Below are 18,374 nucleotides of genomic sequence, written 5' to 3' on the forward strand. Positions count from 1 at the left end.
GTCAGAAGTGTTCTCAAATTTATTATATAGATTAATATTATTTTATTAATTTTATATATTATATTTATATTCATTATAGCGCAACAAGCACTAGGATACTATAACACTAAATGTTTGCCTATTTCTATACTACTACATAATGATATATAAGCTAAATTTGATTTGTGTTAAATATAAAATTAAATATTTGAAATCAAGAATATTTTACTTTAAATCTTTTACATATAAAATTTAACTTTTAGCTAAGTGACAAATGAACTTTAATCTGCAGAGTAAACTTTAGCTGTGAAACGTTTTAGAGATGGAACATAGGGAGATGAGAACATTTGATTGTTTAAACGATTAATTGAATATTTGGCCACATTATGCTAACTATTTATAGTCTTCAAAGTTTAAAATAGAATGATGCCAAACGCCGCAAACAGTCGAAAATTGGAAGCTTGTCGAAACGAAAGCACGGCAATGAACTTGCGTCTACTATTAATCTTTATTCTGATGCTGCACAGCTGAATTGCGTTTAACTGGTTTAAATGGAAATCCGGAGGCGATGAATCTCGCGATGAACCGGACTCGATGCGACCCCAAGTTACAAAGACTGGTGCTATAGAGCCGTGTAACACACTCTGCAAAATACGTAGAGCGTTCGAAAATACTGTATAGTATACAGTGTATACCCAAAAAATTAGACAACTCTAAACGCATTAAATTATGAAATTGTGAAAAATACGGTGAATTACTTGTTAATATAGTAACATTGCATTTGACTTCTCGATGATATTTTAACAATAACGTTTATATGTAAATTCTGTGTGCTTGTGCGCCCAAAAAAATTGATTCTTTATTTTTCACTTCTGCAGCGGCGACGAAAAACAACGCACAGTGGTTGAATTTATATAAAATACAATCATTATGTTGGTAAAAATAATGCTGTTATAAATTACGAACTTTGTTTTTTTTTTTCTTTTAGATTATAATTTTTGAAAATTAAAATAGCAGAAAAGAACATTTTATGAAATAATATTATGATATTGTTTATGTTTAAATAAGTCAAGTGCATTTTATTTTGAATAAACGTTTATGTGTAAAAAAAAATCAAACTAATGTTCCTTAATTACAATTTTTCTGATATTGTGTTTTTTTTAACTCTACAAAAACTGCAACGCTCACATTTTTTTTTTTTAAACTTAGTATACTAATATACTAAACTATAGCAGTACAGTATTGTAGTATAGTACATATAGTACACCAGTAGTATATAGTACTACTAGTGTACACAATTTATTTTAAAACTCATATTCTAGTATACCACAATATAGAAGTATACTGTACTGTAGTATACTACTATACTATATAGTATACTTATACTTAGTATAGTATACTAAGTGTAGTATACTACATAATATAAGTATAAATATATATACTATAGTATACTTCTATATTATGGTATACTAGAAAACTGAGTTTTCAAAAAAATTGTGACTATTAAGTCACAACCGATTTTATATTATTCTGTTTTGCACATTATTTAAATATAATATGGTAACTTGTAGTGCTTATCTTTATGATTTCAGCATTTGAAGATTTAGCTCATATAATATATTAACAGCTAGGCTATCAAATTAAGTATACGCAACCGGCGAATGCATTTCCCAAAAGTTTGCGTAATCAACAGCAACAGCAACATCATTATTATTATTAACATTATCAAGCTGGCAGTCTGTGCTGTGTTGTTTTGCTCCTTTCACTTTGTGCACAGACTGCCGCCTAATTATTCCTGGTCGATTCGCCCCCGCCAAGCAACCGCTGCCGCCGTCTGCTTTCCTCTCTGCTCCATTGTCTGGCTGAGATTTCGCACATAATTAAATTGCGCAAAAATTTACATGAAATTAATCGTTTTATTGTTGTGTCTCGTGTGGCACATGTGCCGCATGCGCCATGCGGAAGCGGTGCCCTACCAAAAATGGCCAAAACAAAAAAAAAAGCAGTATCCAAACAGCACGCAAGATTTATGCGCCGAACGCCGCCAATTGACGACAAAAATTATTGAGGAATTTTAGCCAAAAAACAAAGTTTGAATTTACATTCATTAGATTTCTTAGTGGCTACCTCTTTTCACTTTCTCAGTTGCGTCACACGCGCGAGACAAAATTTGTTTTAACCACTTGGCCCAGAATCGTCAAGCAATTGACTGTTCCCACTTGGCCTAAAATCGTTAGGAAATTTACATTCTCCCGCGGCGTTTTGTTTAGACCAAAAAGCGCAGAAGCTGCTTCTGACTTCAGTAGTTATTAAATGAACGTGTCGCGCGACGGTTCGAGAATGAAGCAACTTCGATTTGGAATTGGAATTGGATTGGTGTTGCTGCTTTTTGTGGGAGCAGCTGCTGGACAAGCGGAATATTACTACAACAATGTGACAGATTACACGTATTTAGATGACCGATCGTCTCGCTTTCCACCGCTTAGTTTCTCTAGTAATGAAAATATTACTGCCATCGAGGAGCTCGACGCTTTTCCCAATCGCATCGTAAATGGCAAACGCATCGCCTGCCATCGAGCACCTTACCAAGTGGCGCTCCACTACAACGGCTACTTCATGTGCGGCGGCAGCATTCTCTCGCGACATTGGATACTGACTGCAGCGCACTGTGTGGCAGGTAGTCGTGGCAAGTTCAAGGTGCGTGTGGGATCCACGCAGCAGCAACGTGGCGGGCAATTGCATCGCGTCAAATTGGTGATTGCGAATGCCAGATACAACAGCAAGAGCATGCGCAATGATTTGGCCTTGTTGCGCCTGGCCACGCCCCTGCGCTTTGGCAACTGCGTGCAGCCCATCAAGTTGCCCAACAGTCGCAGAAGACGTCTTCCGAACTGTTATCTCGTCAGTGGTTGGGGACTGAGCAGCGCTTCGGCCAAGAACGTGCAACGGTATCTGCTTGGCACAAAAGTCTGTAAGGTGACACACAATCGTTGCAGGCAGTTGTATCAACGTGGTGGAGTTCGCATCTATCGGCAGATGTTGTGTGCCTCGCGTTTGGGCCACGACAGCTGCTCCGGGGACTCCGGCGGACCACTCGCTTATGGACGCAGGCTCTATGGAGTTGTTTCCTTTGGCATTGGCTGCGCCAACCGCAACTATCCGGGCGTTTATGTGCATGTTCGAAAATCCAAGCGATGGATACGAAGTGTCATGAGGAAGTACTCAAAAAGTTAAAAACTAACTAATAAATGAATAAATAATGCAAAATAATAATAGATAATAATAATAATCAATAATAATTTATAATAATTATAAACAATGATCTTTTTCAGAAACATAAACTTAAATTACATTTGTAATATTCTTTGTAAGAATTGATGCATAGCACAAAGTAGAAAAATCATTTTTTCTAATAATTGTTTCTAAAATCAATCTTAAAATTGGTGACAAGCATCGAGTATTTGTTCCATCACTTGTGTGACCTTTTGATGATAAGTTCACATTTCTATTACTCAAATATACCTACCTTTTAAAGCAAATTTAGATGTCTTCTACTTTTTAAGTCCTAAAATAATAAACGCACGGCATAAAAATGCAAAAATAAAAAAGTCATACATTTTTGAATATTTATTCCATTGTTTTCTCAAACTTTGCCGAATGATAAGTTATAAAATTTATTCCAGAAGCTGAGTTGACCTACTAGTCTATAGCTGTTAATCAAATAAAGTATTTCTCTCTGAATCTATTTATATGACAGGCACAAAAACAATTTTGCAAACATTTTGTCGAAGCTAGCAACTTTCTGGCCGGGTTGCTCAAGCTCAAAGCGGGCTCATTAAAATTGCTAAACAGCTAAAGCGTAAGAATTTTGCAGAGAACTGGAAATTTAAAGATTTTAATAAACTTTAAAATTTATAATAGTAAATTCATCAAAATATGAAAAGAATTTTTTACTCGCTTATAGATTTACTTATTCGCATTGCAATTGCAATTTATAGAATTGAAATTCATCAAAATGTTTTATGAATATTTCACTTGCTGATAGATTTACTTATTCGCCTTGCAATTGCAATTTATAGAATAGACTTCCTTAATTTTGCTCATGTTGCTTCCTCAAAAATCTGGCATTACAATTGTTGTCGTGTCGTTGGCAAGAAATGAGATGTAGTTTTTGGTTGCTCACACTTGTGTGCGCGGAGTTTTGATTACAGATTTGTGTAAATTATGTATTTGTGCACTTTTGATTTCATTTAAACGAAGTTTCCTGATGGCCCCCAGCGCATGTCAAATATCAAAACCAAATCGCGTCGGGCCAAATCGCAACCAGGCAACTAGCTAGTCAGCCACTTGCGCAACATCACATCTCTCGTAGGCCACATTCACATCCCATCCCATATTGTCCCAGGCCAAGTTGTCTCGCTGTCTGCTTGGCCAAATATCACTGCCATATGCGGTGGGCGTGCTCCGTTAATGCTGCTGTTGCTGCTCTCAGCTTCAGCTTCAACTGAAACTCTCAGCTCCCCTCTGCGAAATTAACATAATCGTGCTCAGCAGCCTCTGTGTGTCCGCCGTTGTGTCTTTTGGCCACATTTGGCGCCCCCAACAAAGTGTTGAGTGCCTGGCGATGGCTGTCAAGTGGTTGCTTCCAGGCAAAAGCCAAACCAAAAAACGAGCCAACTACTATTGAGGGTGAGGTGGTTGTGCATCCGCCAGAGGAACGTTTAGCACTTTGTTGCCCACTTTGTTGTTGTGCAATGTGTGTTTTTTTTTATTCCGTGAAATTTATTTATAGTCTTATATTTAATTAAATATGGATCAATGTTCGGATCCCTCCTGATGTTAATTATTGCTTCACAGAGTTAGATCACTATCAAACAGTTACGTTTCGCTATCTACAAAAGAGCAACCCAATTCCTGCAAAGCATACATCGCATAGCTGTAAGCTTCTTCCCAAACTTTGGGCTTTTCACTCATAAGCTATATAAGGTTCTATGGGTCGCATAGAACGAACAGCAGTCATATTAAGACATTCCCCTTGCTCTGCGAATCGTCGACAGTGGAAATGTTACTTGGTGTGAAATGTGTGTGCTAAATAAAAACGTATTTTAGTAATATGAAAATATGCTTTCAAATTTTACTTCTTGAGCACGTGTATATAGTTTATATATGCATGTATGTGTGTATGTTTTAAATGTGTGTGTAAATCTCTTTAAGCATTTCATTTCAGTATTTTTTGTTTTTGTTTTTTTTTTTGTTTCTTATATTTTGTTTATCATTAAGTTACGCTTATACAATTTTTACGTATTCTAACCTAAATGTATACCATTTGTTGTTTTAGCTTTATTTTTATATATGTTTTACGTTTTTTGTTCTTGTAAATTTTAAACTATTTTCTATAAAAAATGTTTAACAGCAAAAATTAGATGCATTGCATTTTTGTTTTTCGTTTTGTTTTTTTAAAGGTGGCCCAAAAAACATTTAAAAAACAATGTATGTTAAAAATATTTAGATTTTTGTTTCGGTTTTTTGTTTGCTGCTGCTGTGCAAGCGCGCCACAATAAACAAATGCCGCATAAAACGTAAAAAACTTGTTTTTAAAAATGTTACAATTACAAAGCACATACACAAGAATCAAAATGTTGTTTGTTTTTGTTGTTGTTGTGGTGAATTCTACTCCTCTTCCTCCTCACACTTTCTTACACTTTCCTCATTCCATCTCGTTCACAATGCACAAAAATTTTTAAAGCTATATAACAATTCTTTTTATCTCTCATTTACATTTACAATTTAATCGCTTTCAATAAACTGTTCTCTTGGGGATTGTAATTTTTTGTGTTTTCGTTTTTGGTTTATATCTCATTCGCATTTGACAACAACATTCAAAACAGCTACGAAATAAATTAATTATAGGCTGCCACAAAACTTTTTGGGATATCCGATTTGGAGTCGACACAACAAGTTGAGTTGAGTCTTCTTCTAGGCTGCAGACCCTCAGTGCTGTTGTTTACAATTTGTTAATTATTATTATTAGTATTATTGTTATTATAATTTTATACAGTTTTGTAGTATTTTACTGAATGGAGCTATTACAAATCTAAGAAAACGTTCGATTGCACATAACTCAGAGTTAGCGTAGTGTTGTTGTTGCTGCTGCCGCTTTTGTTGTTCGTGTTCATGCTGTTGTTATTGTTATTTCAATCGGATTCAGCTGGACAACAAATCACATATTTTACAGTTTAATAATACTTTCTTACATATAATTTAGTTATCTCAATTAATTCATATTATCGCTTTTGCTTCTGCTGTTGCTGTTGCCGTTGCTGCTGTTTGTTGTAGTAGTACTTTTCACCCAGACAATGTGTTATTGTTGCTGCTTTAGCTGCTGCTTGATTGATTGGTTGCTTGATACGATTGACTCCCTCTCATTTAAGATAGAAACGGATTTGTGGCTGCTGCCTCCGGCTTTATCCACGGCATGTTGTTATTTTGCTGCAAAAGTTTAATTCATTAAATTAGTTTAGAGTTCTTTAAATAAGTTATATGCAAGAATAAAATAAAGAAAGGAAGCAAACTAACTACATGCATTTATCTAGCAGCTAAATTAGTAAACAGTTGAGTTTTTTTGTTAATTTAATTTTTGTGTTGTTAGTTTTAAACGTATCGCCAACAAAGAGTGTGGAAGTCGAAGCGTATATAAGAATATTTACATTTAGAATTGATTTAGTACTAAATTATATATTGAGAGCAGAGCATGCACATTCGAAAGAAAACATTTTACCCATTTGCATTGTATTGCATTGCGCAATTGCATTTGCATTTGCATATTTGTTTGTGTTTTATTTAAGCGTCCAAGCCTCCATTGTTGGCTACAATTAGAAAACGATTATGATCAACTGTATTTGGGGGCAAAGCAGCTGCTTTTGTTATCTCGAGTACGTGATGCGCCTTATTTGTTACTTGTCTGTGTTTTTGATTTTGTTTTTGTTACTGAGAGCGAGAAAAAGCAGGGAATGAAACCGCTCAATCAACGGTCAATCAATTTGCCTATGCATATGACATTAGTTTAATGTATTCTATAAATAAATGTAGCAAAACGATTTGTTATCAATGTAAACTGAATGTGCTGACAAGACTGTAAATATAACTAAATATGTAAATTAATAATGACTTTTTATTATTTTTATTGTTGATATGATCTGCTGACAGTTGCCTTCAAAAATATAGAATGATAAATTGATTTAAGTCTTGCACCTTTTATAAAAATTTGATATGTCAATTTAATAGATTAAGAATTGGTTAACAAACTAATTTATAGATTTATAGTTGTTAGATTTTGCTTGGATATGACATCAATAATTACTGGAATGTACTATAATAAGCTTCACTTAACAACTATTATTTTATAAATTAAGCTGTTTATCCATCTCGAATCTATTCATAATAAATTCACCTATATAACTGTTAGCTATGACCCTATCTAGCTATTCATTTGTATATCAATATCGCTCGCAATAATTATAGCAATAATAATTAATAATGTCGTTGATTTCGTATCTCTGCTGACATCATTCACAACTGATTTTGATAAGTTCAACAATTTGCAACGAATGTTAACGAGCCAGCAATTAAATCAATTGTCAGTTTATATATCTTTGCTACAATTAAACTTGATATGCACAGTTTTTTTTAGAGACTAGCAAACAGGCAAGCAATATGGTAGTTAATAAGTAAACAATATCAACATTAAATCGGTTTCATTCCCTGTAAGAAGTACATTGAAAAGTATTTTCTAAATATAGTAAAACGAAACGAAAGCAATAAATAAAGTGAATAAGTAAATAAACAACAACTAAATAGTGGAACTAGAACTCAAGCAAAGCAAACAAACTGCAAATCTGTTTTGGGATTTAGGTTACTGGCAAAACAACAACACAACGCGAGGAGTAGAAGGCGGAGCTGCTCGCACTCACTTCCAGCTTGCACTGATTTCCAGCTGTCGAAGCATTCGAATTGCCATAGAAGACATCTTGAGGTGCTGCATTGTTGTAGCCCAACGGTGAAATGCTGATGCCTGGCGTCTCAGCCAAAGATTCGGATAAAGCGCTGCTATAGCTCTGCGTATAGCTGGAATAACCGGGTGTGCTATAGTTGCTATATGGCCCAGAGGGCGCCGAGGGACTCGGGAAATAGGAACGTTGTGGCGTCTCGGCCATGATGTCCATGTTGCGAATGCTATCAATGCTTGGACTATAATAACTCTGGCCATACATCACATTATTGTTGTTGTTGTTGATCATGTTGTTGCCGCTGCTATTGTTGTTGTTGTTATGAACTTGCGTGCTTGACTGTGGATTGGGATGAGGGGTTAGGGAGACGGGTTTACTGAACGCACTCAGCAGCTCAAAGTCATCGGTCAGCTTCAAGCTGGTCGGACGCAAAGGCTGCTTCGGCTGATTTTGGTTTGGAATGTTGCATGCAACAGTTGCTCAAATGAAAGGCACAAAGCAAGAGAGAAAGGTAAGGTAACAAAATGCATGAATGAAATGATAATGAACAACGAAATAACAGAAGAGTATTCGAGAGTATCGTTGGAAAAGTAAAGTAAAAAATAATACCAACAACAATTATTAGAGATCAAATTAGAGAGAAAGAATAGTAGAGAGAACCTCAAAAACAATAAGTTAAATGATACGCTTATGCTCCTAAACTAAATGCCTAAGCGCGCACTCTCCGCTCGTACACTATTCACCATCACTGCCGAAGAAGATTAGCAGCAATCGTAGACTCACCTGAGATGCTGCACTGACGCCACCGCTAACCGGCGCCCAGGGATCCTGATTCATATTGACTGCGAAGGGCGGCTGTTGTTTCAACTGATTGATGGACGGCACCTAAGAATAGTAAACAACATTAATTAGTTAACATTCACTATAGATTACTGGAGTCCACTCACGGCTGGCTGCTGCTGCTGGAATAGATTCGTTTTGGGTGGCATCACATTGTCCGCAAATGGATTGTAGGCTTGCACTAGACCCGATTGCGTTTGCGGCGCAATTGGCTTAATCAGATTATCCAAATTAACCAGTGCCGAGTTCTCGCCGAGGAATGAGTGCGGATCCTTCAATGGCTTCTTGGCGGTGGCGCCCGTCGATGGATGCACTGAGCTGTTGTTGCCATAATTTGACGATAGCGGATCCATGTCATCCAGCAGCGAAGCTGTAATGAAATTAAAGATTAGCAAAGTGCATTTTAGAGTAATCTTTAACTCACCATTATTGTTGTTATTGGAGGCATTGGAATTATTGTGTTCGCCACTCTTATTGCGATTGGTAATCAAATCAAACTCATCGAAGTCGGGTGATTGTTTCTGCAAGCAATATCGAATTATAATTAAAATAAATAACAAAATAATTCGACGCCTTCACTCACCTTAATGGCGCCCGTTTGCACTGCCTTCCAGGGATCATCGAGCGCTGCTGTCGTTGCCTGTGTCGTTGCCCAAGGATCTGCTGGTTGCGCGGCAGCTGCTGCAATTGGTGCTGCCGCAAGCGGCGTCTCAGTGAGCCAAGGATCTGCTGAACTGCCATTGCTGGCCACTCGCTGTGGTGCTGGTGCTGCGGCCAAGCCAACGCCCGCCGTGGACTTCGTTAGCCAAGCGTCGACGGGCACAGAAGCTGAAGCAGCTCGCGCTGCGCCATTTTGGCTGGCATTGCCATTGGTCTGCAGCCAGCCCTCGTTGGAGGAGCCTGACGCCACCGACGGTGACTGTGCACGCAGCCCCCAGGCATCGCCTGGCGGAGCGGCTGCACCCAGCGGCACGCCTGTGCTCATGATGGTGCGCGGTGGCGCTGCATTCGCATGCCAAGGATCCACTTGTGCCGCAGCGTTGCCTGCCCAAGGATCTGGCAGCTGACTAGCTGCAGCCCAGGGATCAACAACAGCAGCGGGGCCGCCACCGGCAGCACCTAGCGGAGGACTCGAAATGCTCGTGGCGCCCAGCGAAATGTCGAGCAAATCAAGCAGATGGCTTTGTGGCTCCTCCTTTTTGGGTGCCGGAATAGGTCGACCACTCGAATCCCTAGAAAAGTAAGTAATCCTCATTAATTAAGTGATATTAAAGAGATAGTTTATGACCACTCACTTGAAGTCTTGCTCACTCTGGCTAAGCGCTAGCTGCAGACGCACATCGTCGCTGCGCCGCTTCGCCTCTTCCTGCTCGGCTTCCTCCCGGGACATGGCCATGGCAAGCTGCAGCTGCAGCTCCTCCTCGCCAGCGGTTTGTGGTCGCACCATTTCCAGCTCGGAGGCATTTTTCGGCGGCTCCTCTTGCCAGCCCGGCGGCAGATCTCGCTGTGACGGTCCATCGATATAGCCATCGCTGCCAAATCCACTCGGATGCAGAGCGAAGCGTTCTTTGGCTTTCAATGCCTTGACACGCTCGTTCTTCAGTCGTTCGTCATCCTTCAGCAGATTGACCAGCTGCTTGGCCTTCTCGCGCACATGCGTTCCCTGATCCTTGCCCTCCTCGAAGTAGACAAACTCACGCAACGTTTGTATGGCAAAAATATTCTCCTTGCACTGTTGAGCGACTTTCTCGGTGCCGGTTTTGATCAGATACTCGAGCAGTATGAGCGCCTTATAGACATGACGCCAGTTCTTGCCGTGATCGTTCAAGCGCTTCCATATCATTTGCATAATCTCCGAGAAGGCAACCACATTGTACGTCAAATCGGCAATTTCGGCCATAATTGTGGCCGATGGCCCCCATGGATCATTGGACGTTGCCTCGCGCACTTTCACCTGAAACCAGAGAGGAAGTATTAGCAATGAATACTGAGAAAAATGAAACATCTGTTTAAACATTTACCTGTGCATCCGAATAGTTGTGCGCGAGATTCTTGATGTTTCTGCGTAGTCCGGCGACATTGACCTGCATATCGTCTTTTTGTTTTCTCACTGTGTGACGAGAAGATGGGAGAAACGTGTTAACATGGCAATGAATTCGATATTGATTTTAACTACAGATTTTTGTTTATTCTGGTATTTCTAATACTATAGATATTCGCTCTGCTCTGCAATTGTTTCGATAATTTGTATTAATTTTGTTTTAAACGTTTATCTCTACCAAAATGAAGTCTGTGTGTTGAAATGAATGTCAAAAATAAATGGAAATTATAAAACACAGACACGAAAAAACAAATAGCTCCCAATAGATCACACGGGGGCGCATCAAATATTCGTCAGGTGCAAAACGATTGAATTAATTTCTAAATTTTTTTTCTGGTGTGTATTTTTGTGTGTGTAAAAGTGTCTGTGTTGTGTCAAAAATTAAAAACAAACAACTGCGTGACCAGTTAATGTGCTTTAAGCTTGAGCTTTGAGCTTTTCCAGTAGCTTTCCGTCCTTAACATTGCTTCTTTGTTAAAAAGCTGCCCATCGTCTTCTTTTCACATTGTACAAATTGTTTTTGCGTTGTGTGTGAGTGAATAATTAATTAATTGCGAGTCATTTGAATACATAGTAGATATAAATTTTGGTTTGCGGTGTGTTTAATAAATGAAATGCAAAGAAAACATTGAGACTTACTTTTCGTTTTTGTTTATTGCGTTTGACTTATACGAGTAGCTTGTTTTCTATATATTTTTGCTTGTTTTTGATCTATATATATGTTTTTGCTATATATAGGTGTTTTTTGCTTTTAAATTGCTTGAATTTTGCGCAAGTTTCTTTAGCTTTTTTTGGTATTTAGTTTTTTTGATCTTTTTTGTTTTTTTGCTGTTTAAGTGCTCCAAAGCAAGCTAAGTATGAGATACAAGATAATACAATCAAAATACATAGTATAAAATGGTACATATATAAGATAAATATTTTTATTGTCGTTATTGTTGTTGTTAAAAGTGCAGACTGTAAAAGCACATCGAAAGATTCAAGTATTATTATTATTTTAAAGAATTACAGCAGTGAGTGCAAAAATTAAACGAAAAAAATATATATTCACAGAATAAAAATTAAGAACTGTAAAATATAACTTTGACACGCGAATTTACACGCGAAAAGTAAAGTATAAAAGACTTAACAGAACGGTTTTCGCTATAGGTCCAAGTTCAAACCTGAACGTCGACTTCGACGGCGACGAAAGTCTAAGCAGCGAAAGAGAGGGAGAGAGCGCAAAGAGAGAGAGAGAGAGAGACTAAGCGAATAGCGAAATGTGTAATTTAATTTGCGACCAAACAAAATATGCAACGTGTATCAACACAGCGAACAAGTGTACGAATAAAACACGAAACAAAGTCGACGCTCAGATACTCTACATTAAAATTAGTATTTTGATATACTATACTATAAGTTGAATAAAATGTTGCTCAATTAAGCTAAGTCAACGCGCTCAGCTTCATGTGCTGATTACATTTAGGAACAAGCATATACTGGAAGTTAACAAATATACAATATATTATATACTAAGCCATTTGCAACTTGATATATCACTGATTAGTTAAGTTAAATGTCACTCAACTAAGCTAATATACCCTTTAAACAAAGGCACCTGCTGTGCAAATTTGAAGAAGCCGCAGCAATGCAACAAACAGACAGCGTAGAACAGAAAAGGGGAGGAAGTTAAATGTCAAAAAGAACGGAAAACAAAATGGGAAATGGCAAAATTGCAGCTAAGCTGCATTATGCATTTTATGCGTTGCAGCAAAACCGCAATAAAATTATTCCATAATGCTTATTACGAACTGTTAAAGTCTCTACATCCATCTGTTTAAACGCCCCGATCTCTGAAACTATAAAAGTTAGAGCTCTGAAAGTTTGGGGCAATATTGGTAATTATCGCTCGCAGCTCAAGTTATTTATAGAATTCCGACGCGCCCTCTTTGCTCATTCAAAATTGAACAAAAACGAAATTCGAGCTAGAGTTTTAAGTTCTCAAATATTCAATAACAAACGATCATCTTTAAGCAAACAGGTTTTTATGATGCAGTTGTACTTTCGGCACATCATATTTTTTGTATACCATATTTCGTTGGTATTCGCCAAAAATGTGGAGCAGGTATTTTGAACAGTCATGAAATTAGCCAAAAGTAATTAAATACTTTTATGAGTCTTTCTCCTGATTTGTAAACATTAATTCTAACGAACGCTAACTAAAGTGGAAAAGTGGAAATAAATCAGTAAAGCAAACAACCGTTTTCAGCATTCAGAACGCAGGCTACTTTGATGAGACGACGATTGTACGACGTAAAACTGATAAGATAGCAGATAATAACGTCAAAGGTTTATGCTTTTATTGTACACTGCTTAGGCAAACATTTCAACATTTAGAACGGGTTGGAGTCCGTTGATGTTGTTGTTGTTTTTCGCCAGCTTAGTGCGAGCAACGCACTTGACACATATTGAAAGCCGGCACGAAAGAAACTTCGTGATGAACTCAAAAGCTCAATCGAAACTCGTTTTACACACACACACACAGATACACTCAAGTAAGAGTATATGTATGTATGTGTGCTTAAGTATCTGAGAAATTCATTGACCGCACAACAGTTGTAATGATGAAGAAGAGTAGTGTGTGTGATGTGGGATAGCGGTTTCTTTAGTTTGTTTTTGTTTATTTTCGACGAGTCGAGACGAGACGAAATAATTCAATTAAATGTCGCGCAAAAAGGCACAAAAAAAAAAAACAAAGAGCAGAAACACAAACACACGCACACAAACAAACCGAACCCAAAGTAAATGAAGTCGAAGAAATGCGAAATAAAGAGAGGTGCCTTTGCTTTGCTAATTCGTTTTGTCTGCTTGAACTTGAGTATCAGACACAGGGCCAAGTGTGCTACAATGCGATAGAACCACAAACACTCTCACACACACAGACACACACTGCAGCAACACTGGTAGAGGAAGAGAGCAAACTCAATCTGTGGGGTGTCACGGGAGCTTTCTTTGTTGTGGCTCTTTGCACTTGACTTTTGTTGCGACGGCGACGGCGACGTTTTCATTGCCAAAAATTTATGTGTACGTGTGTGTGGTGTATGTGCATTAGCTGAACGGCTTGCGTTTTACTTGTTCCAAAGGGGGAGAGCCTTGAAAATTAACACTGTAGGTTCAATGAACGTGTCGCGTCGTTTTCAAAAAACAATTCCGAGCGGAAGCACCGCAAACACCGACGAGAGCTTTAGCGAGATCGAGATCACAAGCGAGACTGACACAGCCGAGCGCTGGCCGTTTAATATGCGTGTGTGATGCGAATTGATACGAATGTGATTTAAATGGTTGACGGCGACAAGCAAGTGACAGAGACAGACTGACAGTGACAGTGACGGTCGCTGCTCTCTCGCATATTAGCAGAGGCAAGAGCAACAATAACAAGAACACAAATATTTCTCAGCTGTTTGCGCTGTTTGTTGCCTAATGCTATTATGAACCCTTCTCCTTTTATTTATCGTTTAGCGTAACGTTGCGAATGTGTGTGGTTTTGGAATCGATAATGTGTTGTGTGCAGTGGGGGGTGGAGTGGGGTTGGAAATGTCTAGTCGAACGAAGGTCAGGTTGTTATGTGCACAACGTTCGTCACACTGTGCATGTAGTGATCTTTGCAGCTCTCGCTCTCTCGTCTGCTCGCTCAATGCTCTCACTGTTACACCTTACGGCAAAGAGAACGAAAGAGATGAATCTCTAATGCTGCATTTTTACATATGCGTGTATGTATGTCGTTCATGCGGGCGTTGAAAATGGGGCGTGTGAATGTGTATGTGTGTGCGAGTTTGAATTGCCTTGGTGTGCTTACATTGTGATAACGAGTTAAAGAAAAATGCGATTAGATTTCATTGTGAAACACAAACTACTTGCGATATATACACACAACTGTTCAGGCAACTGATATGGCACAGAAATATGCCAAAACTTCATTCATTAGTCATGGGTAATGTGGTGGAGAACTCGGCAACATAATAATAAACCAGTTCCCCATTCGTTCACAACACTATTGTATGACTAAGCGTCGAGGCAAGAACAACAATAACAATGTGACGCCAGGCGACAAACGGACCGGCGAAATAAACTGTTATCACCAAAAGAAAATTAATAAGAAAAATAAAAAGAACTACTACGAAAAGATCGCACAGCCAATGATATATATAATGTACTATATACATATTTAGAGAAAGAAAAATAACAACTTCCGTTAGTCGAAGAAAAGCACAAAAACAAGACAACAATGACGTCCACACACTCACATACACATGCATACGTATGTGAAAGTACATATGTATATGCATGTGTATGTGTACAATATGCTTAACTTGTTTGTTTTGCTGTTGTATTTTTTGGGGCTGCCAAGTGCATAAACAAATGGCAACTTGTATTTAACGAAATCAATAAAAAACTAAAGAAAAAAATTATATTGAACGAAAGAAAATAACTAAAGAGAAATGCTTGCCCCAAACTGCTGTTTGCTGCCCACGTCCGCTTACCTGCTGCAATGCTTCTTCTTCTGCTGCTCTGACTCTCTTCCCCTTTAGTTGCAACTTCTCTTTCTCGCTCTTACTCTCTCTCGCTCTCGCTTACTGTCTCTCACTCCACACTGAGCTGATGCAGTTGTATGTCCGTGTTTATTGTTGGTTTGCGTGTATGCGTTTCGTATGTGAGTGTGTATGTAGGTGTATGTTGTAGTTTAGCCCCAAGAAACAACGGCAACTACTCCTCCCAGTTAGTTTTATATATTTTTATACGACTTTCTTTTCAAATGCGCGATAGTCACAAGACGATGACAACAACGGCGACGTCAACAAAACTTGCTATGCAATTGCAGCAATTTATCGAATGGTATTAATTAGTACACGATAGGGCGATATTTACACTTTTCTTATTTTTTTAGCACAAAACACGAAAACGCCAAATAAAAATTATATACGAACGGTGCAATGATTTTCTTGTTTTGTATGGCTTTTGCCTTTGCGTTTGCTTTCTTTTTTGCCTCTGTTTTTGCTCAGAAGGGTGACCACAAATGCAACTTAGAAATATCCTATTTAAAGTGGAGAAGTATACCAAGACCAAAGGAATACCAAGTTGAGTAGCTGGTAACACTTCAAAAGGCCTATTGGTATTTATAAGAAATACGCAAACTTTAATTTCAGTTCTTGATGAAGAGCGTGATAAGTTTCATTTATTTATAAATATTTATTTATTTATAAATATTTATTTAAAACGATATTAATTGTAAGATCTGTACCTAAATACTGTGTAGCATATACCATGGTCCCACTGTTGCCCAGCTGCAATCAGTATTTTAATACCATTGAATAATTACGGTAGTGCTGCCAACTATCGATAACAATAACAAATGGTGGAAATGTAATTTAATATTACAATTTTTATTTTTTTAAATATTTAGTCGTATAAATTAAAAATATTTAATATTCAATTAAATATTCCAGCTTAATAGTTCCAGCTGCAACCGCCGAAAAAAGTAATTTTCAAAGCGGCTCATGAATGAAATGAATCCAAACCCTTTATCGTATGTTGCTACGAACTGTTAAGAGCTCTGTTAAATTAAAATTGTCATATTTTTCTTAATTCAAATTAAATCTAAAATATTGATAAACGATGAAATGCGACTGAGTATTTTGTTTTTATTTAAGACTTTATTTAGAATACCATTTCATTTTTTATATAATTACTCGCTACAAACTAATTTCATTTGTTAACTGACAACAATATATTTTTATATGTGTGTGTGTTTGTGGGTGTGTGTGTATGTGTGTGCGTTGCTACGGTTGTGTGAGTGTATATGCGTGTGTTGTTATTCAACATTAACTTGATGTATATGCGTTTTTCTTCTTTCTTTTCTTATTTTTTTTGTTATTTTTCGATTCGGTTTTTGTGCTTTTATTATTTTTTTTCTCTCTGATCTGTTTGCTTTTGTTTCGGTTTTTGTTTAATTCTATAAGTACCTACATTTAAACTTCAACGTACATATTGTGTATACAGTTATTAAATATATATATATCGATGTACACATATATCGTTGTTGTATCGTATATGTAAATCGTATGCATACTCGATAACGCTGCCACTTCCTCGTTTTCCTCTTTCTCATTCGTAACTAAGGCCAGACAAACTCTCTGATTTTTTGACCCCCCAGCAAATCATCTTATAACTTAAGTCCATTTCGTTACGTCCCCTGTTGGTCCTGTTTTCATTTATCTCTGTCGCATTGTTGTTGCGTCTAAACTGCGAGTCAACGAATCGTTTCCTGTTCAAAAATTTATCGATAACAAAATTCGAATTGTGCGAATTCGTGAAATCATAAAAATAAAAACTAAATTAACTTAAAATGAAAATTATTCGTTTCACTGCCACGCCCACTCCCTCGCCTCACGCCCTTTCCACCTTCCGCCTACCAGCGCCTTTACATTTAAATAATTGTGTGCTCTTCTTTTGAGTTATTTTTTTGTGTTTTCGTTGCAAACGAGGATCACTCCTCCGGCGGCTCCTCGGGTATTTGTAAATTCTGTGCCGCATGCTCCATGTCGGCGAGCAGCACCGATGAGTATTCCTCGTGCACAGAATTCGACTGCGAATCCGAATCCTCCTCGAGCAGATTCGATTTGCTCAACTGCGGCTGCGGCGGCGTCGGTCTCACCACCTCATTCGGAATATAATCAACAGTTTCGTACTCCGTCTTGGCCACCGTATCGGCGACACGTTCATGCTGCTGATCCGCCTCGTCAGTTGCCACCAACGGCGGCTGCAGCTGCAACAGTTGCTCCTCCTCGTTGGCCTCGTTCTTTGGCTGTTCCACTGGCAAGGGGAACTCAACGGTTGCGTTCACATCAAGAATCGGATTTAGTTGCACCTCTTGGGACACCACATTGGGCTCCTGGGGCGTCGCTGTGCTCGTGGTTGTCGTCGTTATTGTGGTTGTTGTTGTGGGTGCTGTGGTTGTCACCATTTCAGTGGCAGCCAGCTCCGGACTTGCAGCAATTGGAGTCGAACTGATCAGAGGAGGAAGCGTTGTTGTCGTTGTGCTGTCGTTCTTTCAGTGGTCGTTGTTGTTGTTGTCGTTGTTGTTGTTGAATTGATTTCCGGCTCTGGTTCCACGACGGGAGCAGCTGCTGTGGTGCTGCTCAGCAAAATTGGCAATGCCGGTGGTGCGGCCAGAATAACAGGATTAATTATCGGCTGCCCCAATGTGGCAATAATCGGTGGCAACTCCTCCTTCGTCTTAATCAGCAGCGGCGATGGCAAAATCATTTGCACAATCGGTTTTGCGCCCTCGTTTTCGCCCATGTTCAGCTTCATCACCCACGGAGGCAACTCCAACTTGTAGAGCATCGGAAGCACCGTGCAGACCTCCTGATCGGCCTCGAAGCACTTGGAGCGACCTCGAATGCGCGCCT

The 18,374-nt window shown here is 38.5% G+C and overlaps 3 protein-coding genes across 9 annotated transcripts in view; 1 reads left to right on the forward strand and 2 right to left on the reverse strand.

The window, feature by feature from the left end:
• Nucleotides 1–2,319: 2,319 nt before the first annotated feature.
• LOC117572461 (trypsin epsilon-like) lies at nucleotides 2,320–3,213 on the forward strand. Its single transcript, XM_034255296.1, has one exon. The coding sequence runs from the start codon at nucleotides 2,320–2,322 to the stop codon at nucleotides 3,211–3,213; it is 894 nt and encodes a 297-aa protein (XP_034111187.1).
• Nucleotides 3,214–5,653: 2,440 nt separating this feature from the next.
• LOC117567645 (epsin-1) lies at nucleotides 5,654–15,954 on the reverse strand. Of its 7 annotated transcripts, none has more exons than XM_052004519.1 (10): nucleotides 15,832–15,954; nucleotides 11,566–11,777; nucleotides 10,847–10,935; nucleotides 10,121–10,779; nucleotides 9,409–10,057; nucleotides 9,250–9,346; nucleotides 8,933–9,195; nucleotides 8,769–8,870; nucleotides 7,950–8,429; nucleotides 5,654–6,468 (listed from the first exon to the last, which is right to left on the reverse strand). In XM_052004519.1, coding segments are annotated over exons 2-10 (2,403 nt in total). In that variant the 5' UTR covers nucleotides 11,567–11,777; nucleotides 15,832–15,954; the 3' UTR covers nucleotides 5,654–6,405. The 7 variants fall into 7 exon arrangements, 6 of the variants coding, with proteins under 6 accessions (XP_051860479.1, XP_051860478.1, XP_034103644.1 ...); XM_052004518.1 differs by having other exon boundaries at nucleotides 15,447–15,943; XR_004572076.2 differs by lacking the exons at nucleotides 7,950–8,429; nucleotides 11,566–11,777; nucleotides 15,832–15,954 and adding exons at nucleotides 6,758–6,845; nucleotides 11,167–11,297.
• A 636-nt stretch (nucleotides 15,955–16,590) lies between these two features.
• Nucleotides 16,591–18,374, reverse strand: part of LOC117569141 (insulin-like growth factor-binding protein complex acid labile subunit) — an 11,048-nt gene continuing 9,264 nt past the window's right edge. Inside the window, 2 exon segments of the mRNA XM_034250171.2 lie at nucleotides 16,591–18,001; nucleotides 18,004–18,374. The exon segment at nucleotides 18,004–18,374 is cut by the window's right edge and continues 60 nt beyond it. Of these exon segments, the coding sequence (XP_034106062.1) occupies nucleotides 17,450–18,001; nucleotides 18,004–18,374 (923 nt within the window). The 3' untranslated portion in view covers nucleotides 16,591–17,449.

The sequence above is a fragment of the Drosophila albomicans genome, chromosome 3, assembly GCF_009650485.2.
Source record: "Drosophila albomicans strain 15112-1751.03 chromosome 3, ASM965048v2, whole genome shotgun sequence".
Lineage (NCBI taxonomy): Eukaryota > Metazoa > Arthropoda > Insecta > Diptera > Drosophilidae > Drosophila > Drosophila albomicans.

Excerpts from the sequence above, each read along its gene's own strand:
- LOC117572461 (XM_034255296.1), top strand. The coding sequence starts at position 2,320 with ATGAAGCAACTTCGATTTGGAATTGGAATTGGATTGGTGTTGCTGCTT.
- LOC117567645 (XM_034247751.2), bottom strand. The coding sequence starts at position 11,209 with ATGCGCCCCCGTGTGATCTATTGGGAGCTATTTGTTTTTTCGT. Across the intron at positions 10,936-11,166 it reads GGAGCTATTTGTTTTTTCGT|TGAGAAAACAAAAAGACGAT; the intron begins GTCTGTGTTTTA and ends CTCGTCACACAG. Across the intron at positions 8,871-8,932 it reads TCCAGCAGCAGCAGCCAGCC|GTGCCGTCCATCAATCAGTT; the intron begins GTGAGTGGACTC and ends TACTATTCTTAG.